General features: G+C 37.6%; 1 protein-coding gene across 3 annotated transcripts; it reads right to left on the bottom strand.

The window, feature by feature from the left end:
• Positions 1-14,654: 14,654 nt before the first annotated feature.
• On the bottom strand, positions 14,655-25,406 carry LOC123877225 (zinc finger protein 100-like). Of its 3 annotated transcripts, none has more exons than XM_045923771.1 (13): positions 25,141-25,406; positions 24,387-24,494; positions 23,675-23,903; positions 23,234-23,425; positions 22,565-22,731; positions 21,248-21,333; positions 20,528-20,653; positions 18,394-18,513; positions 17,761-17,907; positions 16,860-16,934; positions 16,144-16,255; positions 15,436-15,540; positions 14,655-14,931 (listed from the first exon to the last, which is right to left on the bottom strand). In XM_045923771.1, exons 1-13 carry the CDS (start codon positions 25,249-25,251, stop codon positions 14,764-14,766), a joined length of 1,746 nt encoding a protein of 581 aa, XP_045779727.1. In that variant the 5' UTR covers positions 25,252-25,406; the 3' UTR covers positions 14,655-14,763. The 3 variants fall into 3 exon arrangements, with proteins under 3 accessions (XP_045779727.1, XP_045779729.1, XP_045779728.1); XM_045923773.1 differs by having other exon boundaries at positions 23,681-23,903; XM_045923772.1 differs by having other exon boundaries at positions 24,387-24,504; positions 25,151-25,406.
• Positions 25,407-25,838: the final 432 nt, after the last annotated feature.

Genomic DNA, 25,838 nt, shown 5'->3' with positions numbered 1-25,838 from the left:
GAGGGCAGACAAAGGACTATTTTGAGTTGCAAAAGATGCTGAGGAGCCACGCATGCGTAGAACCCTCTACCTTTACTCCCATAAATTTTCCATTATCCATTTGTAGCACTTCTAGACGTGTTGTATGAAATATATAACGCGTTATGGTTCGGCTCCACTATTGGGATTCGGCAAATAATTCAAATTCGGGCTTTTACGATTCGGCATTCGGTACATATCGATGCATTCGGCAAATAAACTGGCCACAATTTATAATCGAGATGCGGCGAATGTTTTGTGTTTGGCGAATTTTTAAATAAGGATTGCTCCGATAAGGAGCTACCGCCGAATTTCTTGTTGGTTCTTCTCGGTAGGAACCGCATTCCGAACCAGTGGTGAATATTTTGACGATTCAAAACATATTCTTGTAAAAGTTTATTTGAATAAAAATCTATTCTATTCTATTCTATTATGTTTGGCAAACGCGACATTCTGTGATAGCGAATAGTCCTTCTTGTGGTGTAGGCACTCAATGGTATATAAGATACCTACCGGACCTATTGGCGCCAACCAATTAAATCGCGCGAATGTGCGAAACGATACGATATAGCTCCCGGTCACACGATTCGCGATATCACGAATCATTTGCCAAATCCCGATAGTAGAGCTGTACCAGAATTGTGGATACGTTGTGAATTGTGTGATATGACTGCGACACGACTGCGACAGGACTGCGCCATTACTGCAATAAGACTGCGACAAAATTGCGACATTGCTGTGACACGATGGCGACACGACTGTGTCGAGGCTGTGATACGACTACGACACGGCTGTGACACGACTGCGACAAAGCTGCGACACGACTGCGAAAAGGCTGCGACACGACTGCGACAAGGCTGCGACAGGACTACGACATTACTGCGACATGACTGTGACAAGGCTGCGACACGACTGCGACAAGGCTGCGACACAATTGTGACAAGGCTGCGACACGACTGCGACACAATTGCAACAAGGCAGTGACACAACTGCGACAAGGCAGCGACACGATTGTGACAAGGCTGCGACACGACTGCGACACAATTGCGACAAGGCTGCGACACGACTGCGACAAGGCTGCGACACAATTGTGACAAGGCTGCGACACGACTGCGACAAGGCTGCGGCACGACTGCGACAAGGCTGCGACACAATTGCAACAAGGCAGTGACACAACTGCGACAAGGCAGCGACACGATTGCGACAAGGACACGACTGCGTCGAGACCGTGTTACGACTACGACACGGCTGTGATACGACTGCGTCAAGGCTGCGACACAGCTGCGTCACGACTACTATAAAGAAGCCCGTGCTCAGTAGTCATCCCGTCATACTTATAGGTTAACAACTCAAGAGTTGCGTTTTCCGGCGATAAAAAACGTTTTTAGCGGTTTGAAAGAAAACTTCTTTGAAAATAGTTAGGTACGCCTGAGGAAAAAAGAAGCAAACGCGTTTAGAAATGACCTATTTCACGCTGTCAGTTCCTTGGAGGAAGTATACGAAGCCTGCCCGTGGCACGTCTGCTGTAAATGCTTCCGGCTAGGTGTGAGCGTACAACGCGCTACCTACCTAACCTGCGCCACGTGAGATCACGGTGCCTGAAATCAGCCTCAAGATAGATCTGAAACATTCTCATCAACCCATCCCTGACTCACTATTGACTCACTGACTTCTCTCAGAATGAGAAGGGGTTGGTCAGTCTACCACGCTAGCCAAGCGCGGATTGTTAGACCTAGGAGTATCACACTTTGAGATCATTATAGAGAACTTTCAGACATATCACATACGTACCTACAGGTTTTCTCACCACAATTTCTACGTAGCAAACATGGGTAGAAAATATAATTTTCAAAGTAATACTTCACTGAACGGGTCTAGAGATTGCTTACTTTTTTCGAATGGAAGTAACGTTCAAACGTTCGACACCGGGGCATCCTTAGGAGATGTAGATTATAGACCTTACAGTGCACAATTATTGCAAATTGCATTTGCTGGACTTTAGTGCGAGGGCGGGAGGTGCATATGACATGCTTCACGAGGTTGCGCCATACAAATTTGCCTGTTTTGTTGGATTATAAACTCAAATTCAAAGACATACCTACCTAGTTACCATCCGTTTTTGATTGTCAGTTCTTGAATTAATTAGGTAGGACGTCAGTTATACATAAACTCAAAACTAATAAAAGGTACGAGAGATGTAAACACGCCTAGAATTGAGAAGAACCCACAAGAAACTCAGCCGCGTATTTATTTTATTATCACTTAAACTTATTGGAAGTATTAACTCAATCCTAAGATTTATTAGCGTTTAAATAATCCTTTACATTGTAATAGGGTTTTTCAATAAGTTAACGTTTTATGAAAACTAATATTAGGTACTAGCTGTTGCCCGCGACTTCATCCGCGTGGATTTAGGTTTTTCAAAATCCTGTCTAAATTCTTTGATTTTCCGGAATAAAAAGTAGACTATGTGCTAATCCGGGATATTATCTATCTCCATTTCAAAGGAGATCATTATTTTTGGGCCTTTTCTGAAAGTGCCGGCCAACGAAAAAAAATGGTACGGATCGTTAGAACTAGCCATTTGGAGTAATAGTTAATATGGCAGAAAAGTTGTAGGATTGCTCTGAACCAAGTTATACAAGGTCGAAGATTCGTCATTTTCATACATTTTATTGATTTCTAAAAGTGCTGGGAAACATAAAATAATGTTAGATATTGCTAGAACTAATGATTTGAAGCAATTGTCATTATGACCCGAAGGCTGTGGGGCCATTATATGTCGTGTTATACAGGTTATACAAAAAATTAATATACTTTGTATAATTAATTGTAACCGATTTTATGATTTTGTTACTGTTCTGATTGTTTTATACGAATTTGAATACATGTACAATTATTTTAACTCCCACAAAGTGCTGGATCAGCTGCAATGTGGACAAAATTCGTTTATACATACCTGGATTGTATGCGGCCTTGTAATACTAGGTGATTTCATCCAGCCATCTCCCAAACTTCTGCCACTGGGATATCTCCGGCGAGCTCTGTGATGAATGCACCATTTGGTTATAAGTACTGTTCACCATAGTAACTACGGGCTTGCTTCAGTCGATAGCTGCCCAAAGCAACCTGCGTCGATTCTTCTGTGAATCTAGGAAAGTCATTGAACGGAGGATGTCGGCTTCCATAGCCTGGAAATGAGCACTTCTTCTATTATAATTATTGTGTGTGATAACAAGTTCTGCCAAACTGTTTTGCGCATTGACCAGTTCATGGATTTTGTCAAGGAAATCACGTCTGTAGTACACGTTATTGTCTATCAGAACATGATAGCTGTTTAGCGATGTTACCGTGATCCTGAAATAATCGATTACGTTACTTAATACCCGGTCACTCTGATCAATCCTGAGCAAACGAAAATCTCTTTTAAAGCAATTGTTCATCACTTCCACCATCCAGCGGCAAATGGTAACAAGCTTAGATTTATTGGTTTGGTCTGTAATTAGCTGGGTTTCATTTAAATGTTTTGTTTCTAGCATTTGTGTCACATAAACGCATGCCTCAACAAAGAAAGGCTATCTATAAAGGGCATGTACAGACAGATACAGGCATGTACATATATCTTCAGAAAAGCACTAATTACTTTTTTCAGTGAAAATCATACCCTAACCACAAGTTCCGAAACCACTAAAAGCCTTTATATTTGTTGCGATGGAACAATAATCTACACGCTGCAGCAACTTACAATGCCTAGATTTTAAATGATACCTTAAATGATATAGAAGATTTTTACTGGATTTTTATCTTAGTCCATGGTTTTAGAGATACCATAAACAATCTTGAGGTAATTTTTCTTTCTTGAGGTGTACGATTATGTGGCACAAATGCCAGTAACAAAACATCAGTAAAAACCCAGCTAACTACTGACGAAGCCAATAAATCTAGACTTTTTACCATTTTCTGCTGGATAATGTAAATGATTAACGACCGCTTTGGAAGAGATTTTTGTTTACTCAGGGTTATTCAGGATTTGTAACCGGACATTAAGTAACATGATCGATTATTTCAGAATTTTGTCAGCATTGCTGAACGGCTATCATTTCTGATAGACAACAACGTGCATGCACGTGATTTTCTTGACGTAATTCATGAACGGCCAGTGAGCAAAACAGTTCAGCAGAATTTGTTATCACAAACAATATGTAATTATAACAGAAGGAGAGCTCATTTCCAGGCTATGGAAGTCAACATCCTCCGTTCAATGACTTTCCTAGATTCACAGAAGAATTGACGCAGGTTGCTTTGGGCAGCTATCGACTGAAGCAAGCCCGTAGTTACTATGGTGAACAGTACTTATAACCAAATGGTGCATTCATCACAGAGCTCGCCGGAGATATCCCAGTGGCAGAAGTTTGGGAGATGGCTGGATGAGATCACCTAGTATTACAAGGCCGCATACAATCCAGGTATGTATAAACGAATTTTGTCCACATTGCGGCTGATCCAGCACTTCGTGGGAGTCAAAATAATTGTACGTGTATTCAAATTCGTATAAAACAATCAGAACAGTAACAAAATCATAAAATCGGTTACAATTAATTATACAAAGTATATTAATTTTTTGTATAACTTGTATAACACAACATATAATGGCCCCACAGCCTTCGAGGCATAATTACAATTGCTGCAAATCATTAGTTCTAGCAATATCTAACATTATTTTATGTTTCCCAGCACCTTTAGAAATCAATAAAATGTATGAAAATGACGAATCTTCGACCTTGTATAACTTGGTTCAGAGCAATCCTACAACTTTTCTGCCATATTAACTATTACTTCAAATGGCTAGTTCTAACGATCCGTACCATTTTTTTTCGTTGGCCGGCACTTTCAGAAAAGGCCCAAAAATGTATGGAGCTAGAATGATCTCCTTTCAGCCAAATCCGTTCAGCAGTTTTTGCTTGAAATAGTAACAAACACACACACATACATACACACAAACTTTCGCCTTTATAATTTTAAGTGTGATGTCCTCTGCGGGCTATAGCAAATGATGCTTATTGCTCCTCGTATAATAGGTACAACGGTTATCTCGGGACGTATCGTCCCACTGGGTGGGGTGTGCGAGCCGGATTGTGCACATCCGCGCGGGCGGGATGTCGCGCCGCTCCCGTGGGAGTTGGGACGGAGCGACCGAACATCCTATACTCAACACGGCTAGCACATAGCACCGTAGAGTCGTATTAAGAGCCCCGTTCATGGAAGCGACACCTCGTTGGTAGGTATAGCTTAAGGGGTCTCTCCGTCAGTCGCTTCATACAAACGTAGTTCCAATTTCATTTGAATATTAAGCAACCAAAGTCCATGAAATTTTGCAGACATATTCTAGAAACTAATATCTATGTCTGTGGTTTTCCAGATTTCTGTTAAAATATTCGGTTTCATAGTTACGTGGTCTTAAAAATTCACATACAAATCTTTGAGCCCCTGTAATTTCAAAACTACATATTTTTAGAAAAATCTAAAACACCACAGACACAGATATTAGTTTCTAGAATATGTCTGCAAAATTTCATGGACTTTGGTTGCTTAATATTCAAATGAAATTGGAACTACGATTGTATGGAGCAAGTGACGGAGAGAGCCCTGTTAAAACTCAAAATTTAAAAACCCCCGACACAAAAACCTCAATAAGAAAACTAGAAACGCGCTGATAACTTTCAAACGGTTGAACCGAATGTCTTCGATTAAGTATAGCTAAGATAACTCTCAAGTCTCGATCAAGCCACCTTTCAAACAAAAAAACTAAATTAAAATCGGTTCATTCGTTTAGGAGCTATGGTGCCACAGACAGATACACAGCCTGATCTTGTCGGATTTCCGTTCTATCGGGCTACGAGAGTGAGGGCACCTATGTTTACACACGCACTCGTGCACTATAATATCTCTCGCGCTATCTCTGTAAAATTGGTCGCCTTTGGAATTTGTAAAATTATCAATTCATAAAATACCTACAGGATTTTATTAGGTATTTATCAAAAAACCTACTTTAGGGACTTTCGACACTTAATTTTTTTTTTAATAAAAATCAAACTTACGACACTTAATTTTTTTTTTTTTTATAAATTATCAATCAGTTTATTGCGCCGCATTATTTATTGCTTTTTCACATCGCGACTCTATAGAAATCGTCTTGGGATTTAATTAGAAAAACACCCACAGTAAAAGTCCCATAATAATATTATGGTCCCATCACACTTAATATTATAAAGGCGAAAGTTTGTATGTGTGTGTGTGTGTATGTTTGTTACTCCTTCACGCAAAAACCACTGAACGGATTTGACTGAAATTCGGAATGGAGATAGATAATAACCTGGATTAGCACATAGGCTACTTTTTATCCCGGAAAATCAAAGAGTTCCCACGGGATTTCGAAAAACCTAAATCCACGCGGACGAAGTCGCGGGCGTCAGTTAGTATAATATTAAGGCTCAACAAAACATTGACATAACATAGAGAGAGGGATTTTCGGCAAAGTTACGACATAGTAAAAATCCTCTGATTTTCCCATGTTAAGGCCAAGTCAGTAGGTACTTCGGCATTCAATAATCGGTAATCAATTTTTAATCCGTAATATTATATTATAATACTTACTAGCTGACGCCCGCGACTTCGTCCGCGTGGATTTAGGTTTTTCGAAATCCCGTGGGAACTCTTTGGTTTTCCGGGATAAAAAGTAGCTTATGTGCTAATCCAGGATATTATCTATCTCCATTCCGAATTTCAGCCAAATCCGTCCAGTACTTTTTGCGTGAAGGAGTAACAAACATACACAAACACACATACAAACTTTCGCCTTTATAATATTAGTGTGATTGGAAATGTGTGTCTGTCTGCTAGCTTTTCATGGCTCATCCGTTTATAATCGATTTTGACGAAGGTACAGATAGCTATTTAGCTGATTAAAAAATGCTAAACTGTATACTGTTTTATGCCTACCTAATTATACTTATTTGAGATTTCCTAACTTAGAATAATAAATCCGGGTAAGTATTTTAACATGTAGCATATTATAGTCTTTTGAAAAAAAGCGGAAATGGAAATGTTTCACGCTTCGCCTTAATATCAACATGTCCTGATTGCATTCGAAAAACTGGGTCAAAGGATCGATAGAGGCCTTGAAATTTGGGCTCCCTCGGGGCTACCGGGAGACGTTGATACAATGTAATATAATGCAGGTACATTTTGAGAACTCACGCGCCATTTTTGCTCTGTATCAACTGTCTTTCAAAAGTAGGTACCCCTTTACTTGTGCTATAAGACCTATAACCTACCTGCCAAACATGATAGTAGTTCAACGGGAAGTACCCTATAGGTTGTCTTGACAGACTGACAGACAGACAGACAGAAGTGATCCTATAAGGGTTCCGTTTTTCCTTTTGAGGTATACGGAACCATAAAAATCGTATTTTTGACATTACAGTTGACACAATATAGAGCAAATATTATGGCGAGTGAGTTTTCAAAGTGGTATGCACTATGCACTACAGGTACCTACCTATCATTATTATTGCGTACTAGCCGATGCCCGCGTGGATTTAGGTTATTCGAAATCCCGTGGGAACTCTTTGATTTTCCGGGATAAAAAGTAGCCTATGTGCTAATCCAGGATATTATCTATCTTCATTCCAAATTTCAGCCAAATCCGTCCAGTAGTTTTTGCGTGAAGGAGTAACAAACATACACACACACACACACACACACACATACAAACTTTCGCCTACATACAAACTATTAGTGTGATAATGTACAGAATAGGTACCTACCTAATTCTTTTCATATGTACAGGTGAAGAACACGATTTTGCCCTGTAGGAAATTTTCGATTTTCCCGCCAAACAAGTATCTATTTCCGCCTCAACCTATATTATCATTATAATATCACCAGCTCACTACAGAGTACCTACGAATCTCCTCTCCGATTAAGAAGGGTTTAGGCCATAGTCTACCGCGCTGGCCCATTGCAGTACATTTTAGAAAATCCGTTATTAACCGACTTCCAAAAAAGGAGGAGGTTCTCAATTCGTCGGAGTCTTTTTTTTTTTTTTTTATGTATGTTCCCCGATTACTCAAAGACCCCTTGACCGATTTGGAAATATTTTTTTTGTTTGAAAGGGTATACTGTGCAGATGGTCCCATATAAATTTGGTGAAGATCTGATGAATATCTTCGGAGATGGAGAACAGAACTCCTCAATAGATAGGAGCAAATTGCTCGCGATCAGTGTAATAGCTTAGTAAACAGTAGGGTTTTAACTGGGCATAGCATATTATAGTACAGTGTAATGTAGTGTTAGCTACACGTGTAATGTACCTAGGTATGAAGTCGGGCGAGCTTCACTCTTGGATTTCTAATTTTGTTTTAATATGCTCGCTCGACTTCATACCTAGGTACATTACACGTGTAGCTAAATAAAAGTTATTTTTTACTTTTTAGTGTTTGTGGTTTTTGAAGTCGGTTTTATTTTTCTTTTGAAAATTTTTTATTTAGACCTTCGTCTCCTTGAATAACCTCGACTTTGGTTTTCGTCACCAACATCAACCTTCGTTACCTCGACATCGACCTTCATTACCTCAACACCGACCTTCATTACCTCAACATTGACCCTCGTTACGTTGAAGTAACGAAACGTTACACTAGTCTATATGTTTTTGTTGTATGTATATGTCGATTTTGACATCAACATTATAAAATTAATAATATTATAAAAGCGAAAGTTTGTATGTGTGTGTGTGTGTGTGTGTGTGTATGTTTGTTACTCCTTCACGCGAAAACCACTGGATGGATTTGGCTGAAATTCGGAATGGAGATAGATAGTATCCTGGATTAGCACATAGGCTACTTTTTATCCCGGAAAATCAGAGTTCCCATGGGATTTCAAAAAACCTAAATCCACGCGGACGAAGTCGCGCGTGTTAGATTTTTGGTTACAGAGTGGGCTTATATGATGATGATTAGTAAAAGTTATCATCTATTTTATATCTAAACTGTAGGTAGCTATGATTTTGTCAGGTAAAGCCTAAATGTTAAATCATTTAACAATTAAAATCAAGCAAAGCAACTACTGTATTATTTAGTAAAAGTAAGAATCCTAAACTGTTTTCTAAAATTAAATAAGTTAAAAACCTAATCTATACTTTCACTTCAATAGATAAAGTTAATTAATTACCAAGAGAGGGTAGGTAGTAAACACATAAGTAAAACAAACCAAGCTGAATAATAATAATTAGTCGTTGATTCAGATATCTTTCTCACTTAATCTTTATAGATCTATCTGTATTTTATTGTATTGTTCAGCATAGATCTATTTATTTAAAGATGACTCTACTGCCCGTTTCGCAAAGGTGTTTCGTCGTGGAGAAGAAAGGGCAAAGAAACTCCACGACACACGTCTTTTTAAAACCATTACAACATTCAATACATAGTACTAAAATATATTTGGTACACATTTATGGCAATCAGTTATAACCAGCAAATACTTCTCAATTATAATAAAATATAAGAATACTTAACTTTGGTATAGCCTGCCGCCCTTGTTTGCTCTGAAGTGAAGGACTTCACCGTGTGAATTATAATACAAGACTGAAGTCTTTACTATTTGAATTACAACACCAGAAGGTGTTCACTGTTTGAATCACAATACAAGACTGTCCCCCCCTGTCGAGGTAGGGTACTTTTATAAACACTGTCATCGCAAACAAGGTGGAAGTCGGCAGTCACATGATCTTAATATTTATTTGAAGGTTGGTACATTGTATCAACAATGTACCAACTACCAACCTAACAGTATGTTGACAATATTTAATTAACATTATTAATATCACTAGTTACATTGTATTTACGGATTACATATTATTAATTTGACAACAATAATTAATGACATAATAAATGGAAGGTTTACATATTATTTCACATAATAACTTGACAACTATATATTACATCCGGCAGTATAATGTCGATCTTAGTATATTGACAGTATTTAATTTACAACTAATAATTAGTGACATGTATTGATAATTTGCATCATAATATTTTACATATTGTCTTATTCCTAAATACTATATTAAACTGCAGTAAATAATATACGATATGTTTTATAATATCATAACAGTGACTACATTGACACCGTATAGGAATAACGATTCCGTTGAAAACAATTCTATGAATATTTATTTGAGACTCAAAGTTTATGATTGGGTCAATTCATATAAACATAATATCTTATATATGACACGGCCATACTGACAAGTACTTCGCTCTCGAAGTACATAGGGGAAAGAAAGGAAAAGAAAAGAAAAATGCCTAGCTAAAAGCTAAAAAAAAATTTCTGTAAGCTACCAAAAATATATCTGTAGGCTACAAAAAAAATATCTGTAAGCTACAAAAAAAAAATTCTGTAAGCTAATAGCTAACCTATTAGTTAGAGACCCCCCTCTCAGTCCTCTCACCTGCTGTGCGTGAAGATCTAGACCGAGTGGGTCAGTAACTCAGCAGACTACTGCCTCCGGCCTTTATTGCAAAATACCTATTCCCGCTGAGTGGAACATAACGGTAGAGCAACAGGGCGGTCATCAGCAGCCTAAATAAACTACTTAACTATCTGCCCCCCATAAATATTATGGGCTTGTACCAGAGACAATTACTAGATCACAGTACTAGCATTTGTCAGATTCAAGACGTCTAACATTATCAAACCAAAAACTTCTTTAGAAAAAAAAAAAAAAAATATTAAGAGAAGTTAAGAATTAGTGCTGATAATGATTAGTACAAGCAGAACTAACTAACACCTACCTAACAATCTGCCCCCCATAAAAATATGGGCTTGTACCAGAGACAATTACTAGATCACAGTACTAGCATTTGTCAAGTTCAAGACGTCTAACATTACCAGACTAAAAACTTCTTAAAAAAAAGTATTAATAGAAGTTAAGAATTAGTACTGGCAATGATTAGTACAAGCAGAACTAACACCTACCTACCTAACGATCTGCCCCCCATAAAGATATGGGCTTGTACCAGAGACAAGTACTAGATCACAGTACTAGTATTTGTCAAGTTCAAGACGTCTAACATTACCAGACCAAAAACTTCTTAAAAAAAAAGTATTAATAGAAGTTAAGAATTAGTACTGGCAATGATTAGTACAAGCAGAACTAACACCTACCTACCTAACGATCTGCCCCCCATAAAGATATGGGCTTGTACCAGAGACAAGTACTAGATCACAGTACTAGTATTTGTCAAGTTCAAGACGTCTAACATTACCAGACTAAAAACTTCTTAAAAAAAATGTATTAATAGAAGTTAAGAATCAGTACTGGTAATGATTAGTACAAGCAGAACTAACTAACCTAATTTTCTATTTGTCCTTGTCTCATTTGGGATTATTAACCTTTTGACCGTTTGACCATTTGACACTAAAAGATTTTTTTTTTTGTTTTTTTTTGTTTTTCTTCCTTGTTTTTCTTCTTTCTGTCATTTAAAGTATAAATTATTAGCATATTATATCTCTTATTCGGCCATTCTAATAAGTACTTCGCTCTCGAAGTACATAGGAAAATAGAACATTGTAGCCAGTGAAAGTAAATCAACTGCGGTAGCAAAATACCGACATGAAAAAAAAATATATAAAATGATGTCATTCGTACCGACGTATATAAAATAAATTATATATAAATACGATTGTGTTATTCGTAACACAATTAATATTCAAAGATTCAATGTCAATGTTACTGCCATGAAAACTAAGATAGCTAGACGTCAGACCGAAATTGGATTATTATAAAATTTGTTTTATTTGTTGTTACAAAACATTGTGCCTATCTATTTCTATGTGAATAAACATAGTCTTTATTTTATGTTATTGTATGTGATTTCATCCTTCCTTCCTCTTTCAAAACAACTCAAGAAAAATAAAATTATAAAATGTTATAATGTAGGTATTTCCAAAATAAAATGGATGTATTACTATTAGTAGGAAGACTTATTAACATTAGGTATCTATATACTAAATATAGAAACAGTGAGGATATTTTATTAGTAAGATTAAAAATCAAACTATATTTAAGGGGAATATTTTTTTTTTTTTTTTTGTTTAAGGCAAGTTGAAGAGAGCCCAAAAAAAAAACACTTGAGTGTCAAAAATTATTTAAATTGCTTTAAGAGAAAAGAAAGTAAATAGTTTTTTTTTTTATGCTTAGGTTTCGTAAATCATAATTTTGAAAATTCACACTGTCTTCAGACTTTTACTTAAAGTAAATGGGTATGATATATTCTCGAAAGCAAATTTACTGTTTTGTTGTTATTTTTTGCTTTGATAGAGTATAATAATTTTGTGATTATTTCACAAATACATTTTATATAAATCGCTCGGCCAATCTGACGTCTAACTAGATTTACCATTATCTAAATAAAATTATCTTAATCTAGATTTGTCTTATTAATTAAAATTTTTGTAACCACCCTCACAAAAAAAAAATAAACACTAGAACTTAGCTGTAGCATTGAATTTCACCAATGGAGAAACGTTTTAACTAGCGGTGCCAAACTAGCATCAAGGCCACTGACGACAGGGTTGTCCATCGCTTTATGGCCTTCGGATTACCAGCACCAAGTGCCGTTGACGACAGGCAGAAGCCTGTCGCTTCGAGGAGAGGCCGCATCCACGATTACTGAAAGCATTTGAAAAGTATTAGTATTAAGACAAGATCTTATCGAATCCCACTTCTGATGTTAGATTTTTGGTTACAGAGTGGGCTTATATGATGATGATTAGTAAAAGTTATCATCTATTTTATATCTAAACTGTAGGTAGCTATGATTTTGTCAGGTAAAGCCTAAATGTTAAATCATTTAACAATTAAAATCAAGCAAAGCAACTACTGTATTATTTAGTAAAAGTAAGAATCCTAAACTGTTTTCTAAAATTAAATAAGTTAAAAACCTAATCTATACTTTCACTTCAATAGATAAAGTTAATTAATTACCAAGAGAGGGTAGGTAGTAAACACATAAGTAAAACAAACCAAGCTGAATAATAATAATTAGTCGTTGATTCAGATATCTTTCTCACTTAATCTTTATAGATCTATCTGTATTTTATTGTATTGTTCAGCATAGATCTATTTATTTAAAGATGACTCTACTGCCCGTTTCGCAAAGGTGTTTCGTCGTGGAGAAGAAAGGGCAAAGAAACTCCACGACACACGTCTTTTTAAAACCATTACAACATTCAATACATAGTACTAAAATATATTTGGTACACATTTATGGCAATCAGTTATAACCAGCAAATACTTCTCAATTATAATAAAATATAAGAATACTTAACTTTGGTATAGCCTGCCGCCCTTGTTTGCTCTGAAGTGAAGGACTTCACCGTGTGAATTATAATACAAGACTGAAGTCTTTACTATTTGAATTACAACACCAGAAGGTGTTCACTGTTTGAATCACAATACAAGACTGTCCCCCCCTGTCGAGGTAGGGTACTTTTATAAACACTGTCATCGCAAACAAGGTGGAAGTCGGCAGTCACATGATCTTAATATTTATTTGAAGGTTGGTACATTGTATCAACAATGTACCAACTACCAACCTAACAGTATGTTGACAATATTTAATTAACATTATTAATATCACTAGTTACATTGTATTTACGGATTACATATTATTAATTTGACAACAATAATTAATGACATAATAAATGGAAGGTTTACATATTATTTCACATAATAACTTGACAACTATATATTACATCCGGCAGTATAATGTCGATCTTAGTATATTGACAGTATTTAATTTACAACTAATAATTAGTGACATGTATTGATAATTTGCATCATAATATTTTACATATTGTCTTATTCCTAAATACTATATTAAACTGCAGTAAATAATATACGATATGTTTTATAATATCATAACAGTGACTACATTGACACCGTATAGGAATAACGATTCCGTTGAAAACAATTCTATGAATATTTATTTGAGACTCAAAGTTTATGATTGGGTCAATTCATATAAACATAATATCTTATATATGACACGCGCGTCAGCTAGTAACAACATAAGCCTTTCGATTATGACTAGTCGTACGAGCGTGGCACTAATGCCGGGCTGGTTGAAGGTTCTCACTCGGAGCAGGATTTAGTGCCATTATCCAATTATAGGTAACATGGTTTACCACGAAGGGCGATGAAGCATTGAAAGGGATAGAGGAAAATTTAAAATAAAAGATCAGGTCCATTTTCCTAGTTTATTGTGAATACCCGCAGTAAGACTTGTGGAAGTTCCTACAAGGGATTTATAGCTGTAGATGTGTCTGGTTGATGAAGATAGTCCACGAGCTAGCCGGCGTGTTTCTTGGGTCGGCCGTCCCTCGCGAGGCGCATGTGTACAAGTCGGACGTGCGTGGCGCGGATGCCGGGCTGGTTGAAGGTTCTCACTCGGAGCAGGATCATTGTGTACTCCAATAAATTTAATGGCATTATCCGTTTATAGGTAACATGGTTTACCACGAAGGGCGATGAAGCGTTGAAAGGGATAGAGGAAAATTGAAAATAAAAGATCAGGTTAATTTTCCTAGTTTATTGTGCATACCCGCAGTAAGACTTGCGGAAGTCCCTAGAAGGGATTTATATCCAGCTGTAGATGTGTCTGGTTGATGAAGATAGTCCACGAGCTAGCCGGCGTGTTTCTTGGGTCGGCCGTCCCTCGCGAGGCGCATGTGTACAAGTCGGACGTGCGTGGCGCGGATGCCGGGCTGGTTGAAGGTCGCGTCACACTCTGGGCAGGGATATGGCCTTTCGCCGGTATGCGTATACATATGCACTTTACATGTAGACTTGAGCTGGAAAGGACAAATCGCTTTAATAAAACTCCAAGAAGAAAAAATACTTGTATTAATTTAGATGGGTGACCATAATATGAATAGTCGCTGTTTGCTTAGGTATTACGAAATCAACGTAATACTTTTAAATTCGTACCGATACTTGCAGATTTTTTCCTATCAGAGTTCACGCCTATCTTTTTGCTCAGTGCAAAGAGTTCTGAAACGATAATAAGATGAAACCGTACTGCCAAGCGATTTAACGTTTCAGTACGATGCCGGGTAGAAACCAAAGGGAGGTTTTAATAAATATTGCCATACCCCTTCCAGGTTAGCCCGCTTCTATCTAAGACTCCACCATCACTTACCACCAAGTAAAATTGCAGTCAAGGGCTAACTTGTATCAGAATAAAAATAAAAGTAAGTTGCCAAACTTTGTAATACCTTAATATGTATGCCGTTTCTCCGAATAAAGTATTTGATTTGAACAAGGAATGGAATGTAGTCCGGTGTTAGGCTACTTACAGCAAACACTTTGTCGCACATCGGGCAGGGGTGTTTCAAGGGCCGTTTTTCTCCCTCGTGTGTAAAGCGCTTGTGATCCGTGAGCGACCATAAGTTTACGTATGCCTAAAACATAGCGTCAGTCAACAAATAAAAGTTTCAGTCATAAGTTGGGATGAATTATGTAACACTAGATGATGCTCGCAACTTCGTCTGCGTGGGTATAGTTTTTTTAATCCCGTTGGAACTCTTTGCTTTTCTGGGATAAAAAGTATGCCTGTGTCAATTCACGGGACGCAAGCTAGCCCTGTACATAAATCGGTTAACCGGACGGACCTTTAAGAATACCGTGGGAACTCTTTGATTTTCCGGGATAAAAAGTAGCCATGTCCATCCCCGGGATATCCGCTAATTCTGTACCAAATTTTGTCAGAATCAGTTAAACTGTTGGGCCATGAAAAGTAAAAAATAGTAAATGGTATATATTATGGAAGTATGGCTTATGTTAAACTGTCGCTGCAAATTTTTCATGCATTAGGCGATAGTGTCTTTCAGAAACAAAGTACGACAACTAAGTTAAAAGTGGTATTCAACGCCAGCACAGACACTTCAAATGGTAAATCATTTAACGATTTGCAACTATCTCTTTTGGATATTGTTACGTTCATTATAGTTTCATCTCTCTCTCTCTCGCTCTGAGAAAGAAAGAGAAGGGAACATATCTCTCACCCGGTCACACTGGTCGCACTGGTAGGGTCTTCGGTTGAGATGGATTCTGTTCATATGTCGCTCCAAATCTCTTTTCACTCCGAACCTTTTGTCGCATTGGTCACATTGGAGTCTGGAAGGCGTTGGAAATGATCTTAATCTAAATATATCAAAGTGAAAGGTGACTGACTGACAGATCTATCAACGCACCGCTCAAACTACTGGACGAATCGGGCTCAGCATGCAGATAGCTATTCTAGCGAAAAATCCTTTCTTAGCGGACATAGACATTCGCTAAGAAAGGATTTTTGGAAATTCAATCCCTAATCTAGGGATCTAATCCTAAATTAGGGGGTCCCTAATCCCAAAAGGGATAAACAGGCGCCTTGAAAATGTGGCAGACAGAAAGAGACTTACAGACTGATACACTTTTGCATTTGTAATACAAATTAGTATGGATTATTATTAACTAGAGGATGTCCGCGACTTCATCCGCGTGGATTTAGGTTTTTAAAGATCCCGTGGGAACTCTTTGATTTTCCGGGATAAATAGTTGCCTGTGTCAATTACAAAGTAGCCTATGTCCGTCCCCGGGATATAAGCTAATCCTGTACCAAATTTTGTCAGAATCGGTTAAACTGTTGGGCCGTGAGAAGGTGACAGACAGACAGACAGACAGACAGACACACTTTCGCATTTATAATATTAAATAGTATGGATTTAATAAAAGTTCTTACTTTAATTCTAAATAGTTGACGTGCGGAGATGCAATCTTCAGATGCTGCGTCAACGCGAAGCTTGACTTGAAACCCCTGGAACAAATCGTCATCATATAAATTATATAAAAGGAAAAACTGACTGACTGTCTGATCTATCAACGCACGGCTACACGGTAAACTACTGGTTGGATCGGGCTGATTTGACGTAGATAGCTATTATGACGTAGATGTATTTCAATTTTCAAAGCAGATAACTATACCAAGTGGGGTATATGAAACGACTTTACCTGTACATTCTAAAACAGATTTTTATTTATTTTTAAGCATAATAGTTTTTGATTTATCGTGCAAGTTGTCGGAAAAAATACCAGAGTACGGAACCCTCGGTGCGCGAGTCTGCACTCGCACTTGGCCGGTTTTTCTTTTTGAGATGCGAAACCCTAAAAATCAACGGTGAAGGAAAACATCGTGAGGAAACCTGCATGCATGGAGTTCTTAACTAATGTTCCTAAAGGTGTGCGAGGTCTGCCAATCCGCACTCGGCCAGCGTGGTGAGATAAGGTCTAAACCCTTTTCATTTTGAGAAGAGACCCTACTTAGTAGAGAGTCAGCGATGGATTGAGATGAAAAAAATCTAAAAAAAATTGGTTATCTGTAAAGTCGGTTTACTGACGATAGTTGAATGTGACAACGCTCTCGCTTGCACTTCAAGCCTTACATGGAACGCCTCAGAGCGAGGTAACGCCGCATGAGTCATGTTTTTTCGTGCGTGCAGCCGGCTCTATCGAATTATAAGACGTTGTCACGTCAAAAAAAACATTTTATGGAAGGAATACAATAATTATTATGAATTGGCCAATAGGTTTGCTTGGGCATATAATATCATAGCGCCTAACTGATTTTGATGTATCTTACATACTTATCGCATTCCACGCAATAGAAGTCCTTTCTATCCGAGTGCTTGATCATGTGGTTCTTGAGCTGCGAAGGGGTTTTGAAGCCGGCGCCGCATTTAGAACAGATGTGATGTTTGAAAGTCTGCCCCGGCATTTCTGATGGGTGCTTTCTAAACAAACAGGTAGCCATTTAGACGAAATAAGTTTCAAAGTAAAGTAGACCTAAAGCTCCTTTATTTAGTGGCTGGCAAAGAACTTGGACCTGAAGCAGCATTGTAGGAGAAAGTTGACGAATCCGGGAAGTCGACGTATCAACCAATCGCGTGCACTAGGAGTGACTGATCAACCAATAGCGTGTACACGCCATCCGCCAGCCAATCACGTCAATACTCAAGTTATACAAGGAACCAATAGCTTAATCCATACTTCCATACTAATATTATAAATGCGAAAGTGTCTGTCTGCTAACTTTTCACGGCCCAACAGTTTAACCGATTTTAATGGGTACAGAGTTAGCTTACGTCTCGGGGAAGGACATAGGCTACTTTTTATCCCGGAAAATCAAAGAGATCCTACGGGATTTTAAAAAACCTAAATCCACGCGGACGAAGCTGCGGGCATCATCTGGTTCGCAATAAAGGTTTGATTTGACTTACAGCATGATATGGTTCTTCAAGCCTTCCTTGCTGCTCAGTGTTTTGCTGCAAAACTTGCAAGTGGCACTTCTGACGCTTCTCTGCGCGTACGCCAAATGCCTTCTCAGCGACAATTTGCGGCTGAAACAAACACGATATTGTCAATGACTCCGTTCGCGTGGCTGTGTTTGTGTGTGTGTGTGTATATATATATATATATATATATATATATACATATATATATATATAGATATATATATATAGATATATATATATATATATATATATATATATATATATATATATATATATATGTGTGTGTGTGTGTGTAAGTATGTGTATGTGTGAGTGTGGTGTGGTATTTTAAAAACCCCGTGGGAACACATTGATTTTCCGAGATAAAAGTAGCCTATGTGCTAATCCAGGATATTATCTATCTCCATTTCAAATTTCAGCCAAATCAATCAAGTAGTTTTTGCGTGAAAGAGTAACAACATACACACACACACACATACACACACATACACATTCGCCTTTATAATATTAGTGTAACTACCTAATGCCCGTGACTTCGTTCGCGTGGCTGTGTTTGTGTGAGGTGTGGTGTTTTTAAAAACCTATTGATTTTCCGGTATAAAAAGTAGCCTATGTGCTAATCCAGGATATTATCTATCTCCATTCCAAATTTCAGCCAAATCAATCAAGTAGTTTTTGCGTGAAAGTGTAACAAACATACACACACACACATACACACAAACTTTCGTATTTATAATATTAGTGTGATGTGATGTGACTACTTCGTTGGTTTAGCTTTACTTGAATCACGGAAAGAAGTTAGTATATGTCTCTCTCTGCTACATAATTCCATACAAATAACAAAGCCAAGTCGGTGGGCGTTCACCTTTTTGAGTGACCAACCAATCACAAACGATTACGCTACGATTCCGATTCGTTTGTGTTGCTGTAAGGAATTTCATACAAAGAATACTGGACAGCAGGAAGAGTTGATACCAGTGGCGTGCCCAGGGTTTGAAGCCAGGGCATTTAGGTACTAACCTATATACAGTGGAACCCCGGTAATCCGACAAACGTTTTGCAGGACATTGTCGGACTATCGAATTTGTCGGATTATGGAGACCCTATGCCTAAGACCCCTATAATCCGGATTTTTTTACAAAATAGTACCTTGTAATCCGACAAATTACAAATCCAATAATAAGATTCTATATGTCATACATACTCTGAAGTACAAATCATACTTCAATATGTATGTCAAATTTAGTAAATTCAATAATAATAGACATGTCGGATTACAGGGGGTGCCGGATTAGACAGGGGCCGGATTACCGGGGTCCACTGTACTGGCATCACATACCTCATTTCTGGGAGTCGCGACCTCTTTCATTAATCATACAATCATACTTTGGTAGGATTTTTCTTGGGATATAATACAGTGGGTTTCCAGATCCTTCCGCATTTTTTACTGGCAGGTCAATGAAAAATAGCATTTAAGTTATTATGTACAAATAGGGTAAGCAGAGCTTTTATGCCTCTACTAGCTGATACCCGCGACTTAGTTCGCGCGGATGTGGGTTTTTTTAAAATTCCCGTGGGAACTCTTTGATTTTCCGGGATAAAAAGTAGCCTATGTGCTAATCCAGGGTATAATCTATCTCCATTCTAAATTTCAGCCCAATCCGTCCAGTAGTTTTTGCGTGAAGGAGTAACAAACATACACACACATACAGACACACATACAAACTTTCTCCTTTGTAATATTAGTGTGAAGTGTGATGACCTGCACGCCACTGGTTGATACGGTGACAATCCCTTTCCGAGTTGAGATATTGTGTGCCCTTGGCCTTTAATAGACTTCCTATGGATTCAAGTCAACCAACAAACTTATTGCAGTGCGATACAATACTTATTTTATTTTATTTTTTATTTTTTTATTTTTATTTATTTGGGACAATAAACAATTACATATTATATATTTAAAGTTATAACTTAAATCTATCATTAAATATTAGTAAATATGTAATCAACTACACTATCCACAGCTTAACAATAGAACTAGGGCGATACAATGTGAATAAACTTCTTAACCTAATATTAACAAAGAACTGTACAGTAACTAATAATATTATGTACTTACTTGAACACTTTATCGCAGTGCGAGCATGAATAATGCACCGATTGGTTCAAGTGTGCAGCTGTATAATGCTCCTTGATAGATTTCCTGTGGACACGGGTCAGACCGCACTCGCCACACTTGTAGCGTCTACAACAAACGGACATTTTATTTATTTATTTATTTATTTATTATAGTACCGCCCACAGAGTTACACATTTAGATTAAATACATGTTGTTCCTTAAAGTCTAGGGCTCTTATGCAACTCCACTTACGGGCAGTCACAGCATGCATTAACATAAACATAAGTCGCACAGTAAAATATAAAAAATAATATAATAGCTAACCTAAGGACTATGAAAAAATACCTAAGTTATAAATTTTAAAAGAATATAATAAGATGGAAATTAAGTTAAAGTTAAGTTAAGTTAAACTAAGCTAAATTATCTAAATCATCTAAAATACAATACAATATACTTACGGCTAGGGACTGAATCTAATTATCGTTATCCTATTGAGGAATCCAATGATTTGAACAACTTGGCTTTAAATTTAGCCAGGTTATCGCAAAACAGATCCGTGGTAATGTCCTTGTCCAAAAATTTCTTATATGTACTACTAAACCTTACAGGGTGTTACACATACTTGTCAAACACTTAACCCTCCTTTTGGTCTTTGCCGCAGTCGGGTAAAAGTAAGCATTGAATTGAGAGACTCTTTTATAAGTCTGTTAAAGTACTTACGTTTGATGGTATTTCTTATGGCGTAACAGTTTTTCCATGGTGTTCATTCTTCTTTTGCATATATCACATTTGTATCGACCCATTTCCTAAGGAAAAGACAATTAAAGTTGAAACCGTTATGCTTGTAGGCTTCACATTAGACATCGTAAAATAGACCTAAACCACCTTGTTTTAAGGTGCAAATTTGTCTATACAAAAGCCAGCAGCCCAAGTGGAAACAAAAAAAAGTCGATTTTCATATTGCCCTTACCGAGAACCGAATCCAGAACCACCCATCTATAAGACCACAACGCTCAGCACTGCTTAAGGTAGATTGCGATCGTCAAAAAACTTTTATACCTACCTCTAGATTGCTCAAAGCAATAAGGCCGCCTTTGCACACAATTTTTTTTTGTTCCTTATTTTGTGTTGTGTTACTTTTCATGTTCTTGTGTGCAATAAAGATTTCAACTATCTATCTATCTCTAAGCCTAATCTATAGTACGCGACAGGTCGAGATGGCAATCGGGGTATGAGGCAGGGGGCGCCCCGCACACCCACACGTCACCCGCGCTATCCCGCACCGGGTTAGCGCGGGGGCTGTGCGGGTGTGCGGGGCGTCCCCAACCCGATCGCCATTACCTGTCGCCTACTATAGGCACTTTTAAATCGTAAAACGCTTCACTGGTTCGGAATGCCTTTCCTACAGAGAGAACCGGCAAGAAACTCGGCAGTTGCTCGTATCAAAGGTTTGATATGCAATATTTTGCCATGTATAAAATGAATCTATAGATAGATAGACAAAACCTTTATTGCTCACACAACATGAAATAATCAACACAAAAGGAAGAAACAGAAAAACTAAAAACAATTGTATGCAAAGGCGGCCTTATTGCTCAGAGCAATCTCCACCAGGAAAACATTGGTGAAAGGAGTAACTAGGTATGTTTGATAGTACTAACATGCAATGAATATGTAATTATTAAAAACTAGAGAATGCCCGCGACTCCGTCCGCGTGGATTTAGGTTTTTAAAGATCCCGTGGGAACTGTTTGATTTTCCAGGATAAAAAGTTGCCTATGTCAATTACAGGGACGCAAGCTACTTCGGTACCTTTCATACAAATCGGTTAAGTGGATGAGTTTTTAAGAATCCCGTGGGAACTCTTTAATTTTCCGGGATAAAAAGTAGCCTATGTCCATCCCCGGGATATAAGCTAACCCTGTACTAAATTTCGTCAGAATCGGTTAAACTGTTGGGCCGTGAAAAGGTAGCAGACAGACAGACAGACAGACACACTTTCGCATTTATAATATTACTATGGATTATCTATCTCACCTTACTGTGCATTTCCATATGTTTTTCATAGGTCTCTTTAAAATTAAAGCCAATGATGCAGTCCTCGCACTTGTATGATAAATTCTTATACTTTACATCTTCACGCTTTTTCTTCCTTTCTCTCATAACTTGCTCTTTTGTTACACACACTATTATTATTGCTTGACCTGAAATTGTTATTTACTACATGAAAATAATAAAAAAACCGGTCAAGTGTGAGTCGGACTCACACACGAAGGCTTCCGTACCATTGTACAAGATACCTATACTTACTATACCTATTACTTTTATTTAGAACACTTCAAACACTGCAAGTTAATGACGGACTGCGCCATCTATTTGTGATTGAATAAAAAAAATTTTTTACAATCACGTTTTTTTATGATGTAATCACAAATTCACGGTTTTCGGATTTATTCCTTTACTTGCGCTATAAGACCTACCTACGTGCCAAATTTCATGATTCTAGGTCAACGGGACGTACCCTATAAGACCTACCTACGTGCTAAATTTCATGATTCTAGGTCAACGGGAAGTACCCTAGAAGTTTTCTTGACAGACACGACGGACAGACAACAAAGTGATCCTATAAGGGTTCCCTTTTTCCTTCTACGGTACGGAACCCTAAAAATACTTATTAAAACAAAAATAATTTTATTGTGTGAGTACCTTTTATTTCACTGACTCTATTTTTGTGTTTTCCCTGTTTCTTTTGCTTGTTTGTTGATATGTTTTTGAGTTTTGCTTTTTTTAATGTCCTTCTAAGTTGTTTTAAGTTGACCTCGTCGTGGATTTCATTGGTGTCGTCTTTTAATTCATCTAACATACATTCTTCTTCTTTTATGGGTGACTCTTGATAATCTGGAATAATTAATAGAATTTATAACACCCTGACAAGTGAAGGTTACAGTAACTAGAAAAGAGCTGATAACTTTCAAATGGCTGAACCGATTTTCTTGGATTATAGCTAAGAACACTCTCAATCAAGCCACCTTTACTAAACTAATGTTTAGGAGCTACACAGACAGATACACACGTCAAACTTATAACACCCCTCTTTTTGGGTCGGGGGTTAGTAAAATGTATTTTTATATGTATAGATTAACATACCATTACCATCAAAGAATTCCTCATCTAAATAATTATCCAAAGCCAATTCTTGTTTTAACTCTAACTTAATCTCAACATTGTCTTTACATGAACTGTATACTACAATGGGCTTCTCTAGATCTTCATTGTCATTGGTCAATTCAATTCTGTCTAAAGATATACTTGATAAATTGATCAACGGTTGAAAATTGTGTATGGTGCTTTGTGGTGTCCTTATTGAATCTAGAATCTGTGACAAGGGAAACATTGTGAAATTAATAAATTACATGTGTAACAAGAACACCAGCAAAAATGAAGACTGGTGATAATACTGATGATTACTGATAAGATATCAAAAAAAACGCAAAAAAATTAATAAAGAAATCCTGTTTTTTAAAATTCCCCATATATTGCAAATAAAACATCTGACTGACGCTAGATGTCTGTCTTATACTTTTGAAATATAACAAATAAGAGCCTTGATAGTTCAATGGTTAAGGAGAGGACTGAATCCCCAAAGGATGGCAGTTCAAACCCCACCCATTTCACTATTGTCATACCCACTCCTGGCACAAGCTTTACGCTTAATTGGAGGGTAAAGGGGAGTATTAGTCATGATCAGCTAAAATTCTTTAAAAAAACTACACTGACACCACATTCAATTAGTATACATTGTGTGTAGTATACACCTGTGTGAAGCCAGGGCGGGTTGCTAGTCGCTATATAAACTTACATTTGTAAAGTTTTCCAAGTAAACCTGATTCCTTTGCACATTCTGTATAAATAGTTCACTTTTGTGTGCTATCTTCTTACAAATGTAACATAAGTTTACGTTGTCTACCTGTAAAATATAATAACTAATTAGTAACTGATTTTCTCAGCTGAAAGCTGTGATAGCCTAGTGGTTAGAACGTCCGCCTCCTAATCGGAGGTGGGGGGTTCGATCCCAGGCACGCACCACTAACTTTTCAGTTATGTGCATTTTAAGCACTTAATGGTGCTTTAATGGTGAAGGAAAACATCGTGAGGAAACCTGCATACCTGAGAGTTCTCCATATTCTCAAAGGTGTGTGAAGTCTGCCAATCCGCATTGGGCCAGCGTGGCAGACTATGGCCTAAACCCTTCTCATCCTGGGAGGAGACCCGTACTCTGTAGTGGGGCAGAAAAAGGTTGATCATGAACTGATTTTCTAGCCAGTTCTTCTCAGTATAAATGTTTACCGAACAAGTGGTAGAGTCTTGACATATAGGTGCATTTCCACTGACGCAGAGCTGGGCAGAGTGGACCATGAATTGGCCAATCACAGTGCTCGAAATCTTCACTTTTTTCAGCAGGCTCTCTCTCAGTCTGTTCAGCTCACCTTACCATTCAACTTCAAAGGAAACACTTGTCACTTTTCACTGCTCTCTTCTCCGCTCCATTCCACCCAGCTCCGCATCAGTGGAAACGCACCCTTATAGGCTGGCGCTTTGAAGGTTGTGGTTACCTTTAATAACGCTTTCAGAGCCTCACTCTGGATATTATACGGCTGCGTTAGTTTATCGTCCATATGATACAAACATCCTAAACAATAATAAGTCGAATCTTTGGTACCCATTTTTAACAGTTCACTTCCACATTGGACAGAACAAATTATTTCGACTCAGAATTATTATAAAATAAAATATTAACTTAACAATTAAATAGATTTATGAAATAGAGATCAAATTCATTTATAAAAATCAACAACACAAAGTATCACAATAATTCACATTTCACCAATCCACTAAAGCATTGTCAATGTCATTGTCAACTGTCAAGATTTGAGTTTTTTTTTTTTTTTCTTTATCTGGCTTTACTCTGATTAGCCAATGTCAAGTTTGTGATATTTTCAAGTTATTGAATTTATACTTGACAAGTATGGACTCCGTCTGCGCCGGCGCCCGCCGACATACGCGCGGCGCCCCTTTAGAGCGCTTCCCAGTCAGTTCCACCACCAAAAAACACCAACTAACACAAAAACCAGCCACTCTTAACAAAAAAAACACTCCAAAAAAGCACAGCACGCGCGCCAGCAAACGCCATCGCAGACGAAGTCCCAAGATTTGAGATGCCAACGTCAGTTCCACGCCAAAATATAGGCTGCGTTCAATTTAGCGAAACCAGGCTGCATGGTCTACGACCTTTGCCTTTCCTGAAAGGGAT

The sequence above is a fragment of the Maniola jurtina genome, chromosome 23 (genome assembly GCF_905333055.1).
Source record: "Maniola jurtina chromosome 23, ilManJurt1.1, whole genome shotgun sequence".
NCBI classification, from domain to species: Eukaryota; Metazoa; Arthropoda; class Insecta; order Lepidoptera; family Nymphalidae; genus Maniola; species Maniola jurtina.
This window is presented reverse-complemented; position numbering and strand designations above follow the sequence as displayed.

Excerpts from the sequence above, each read along its gene's own strand:
- LOC123877225 (XM_045923771.1), bottom strand. The coding sequence starts at position 25,251 with ATGGGTACCAAAGATTCGACTTATTATTGTTTAGGATGTTTGTATCAT. Across the intron at positions 23,904-24,386 it reads ACTTGGAAAACTTTACAAAT|ATTCTAGATTCAATAAGGAC; the intron begins GTAAGTTTATAT and ends CCCTTGTCACAG. Across the intron at positions 16,935-17,760 it reads TATTGCGTGGAATGCGATAA|GGGTTTCAAGTCAAGCTTCG; the intron begins GTATGTAAGATA and ends GATTTGTTCCAG.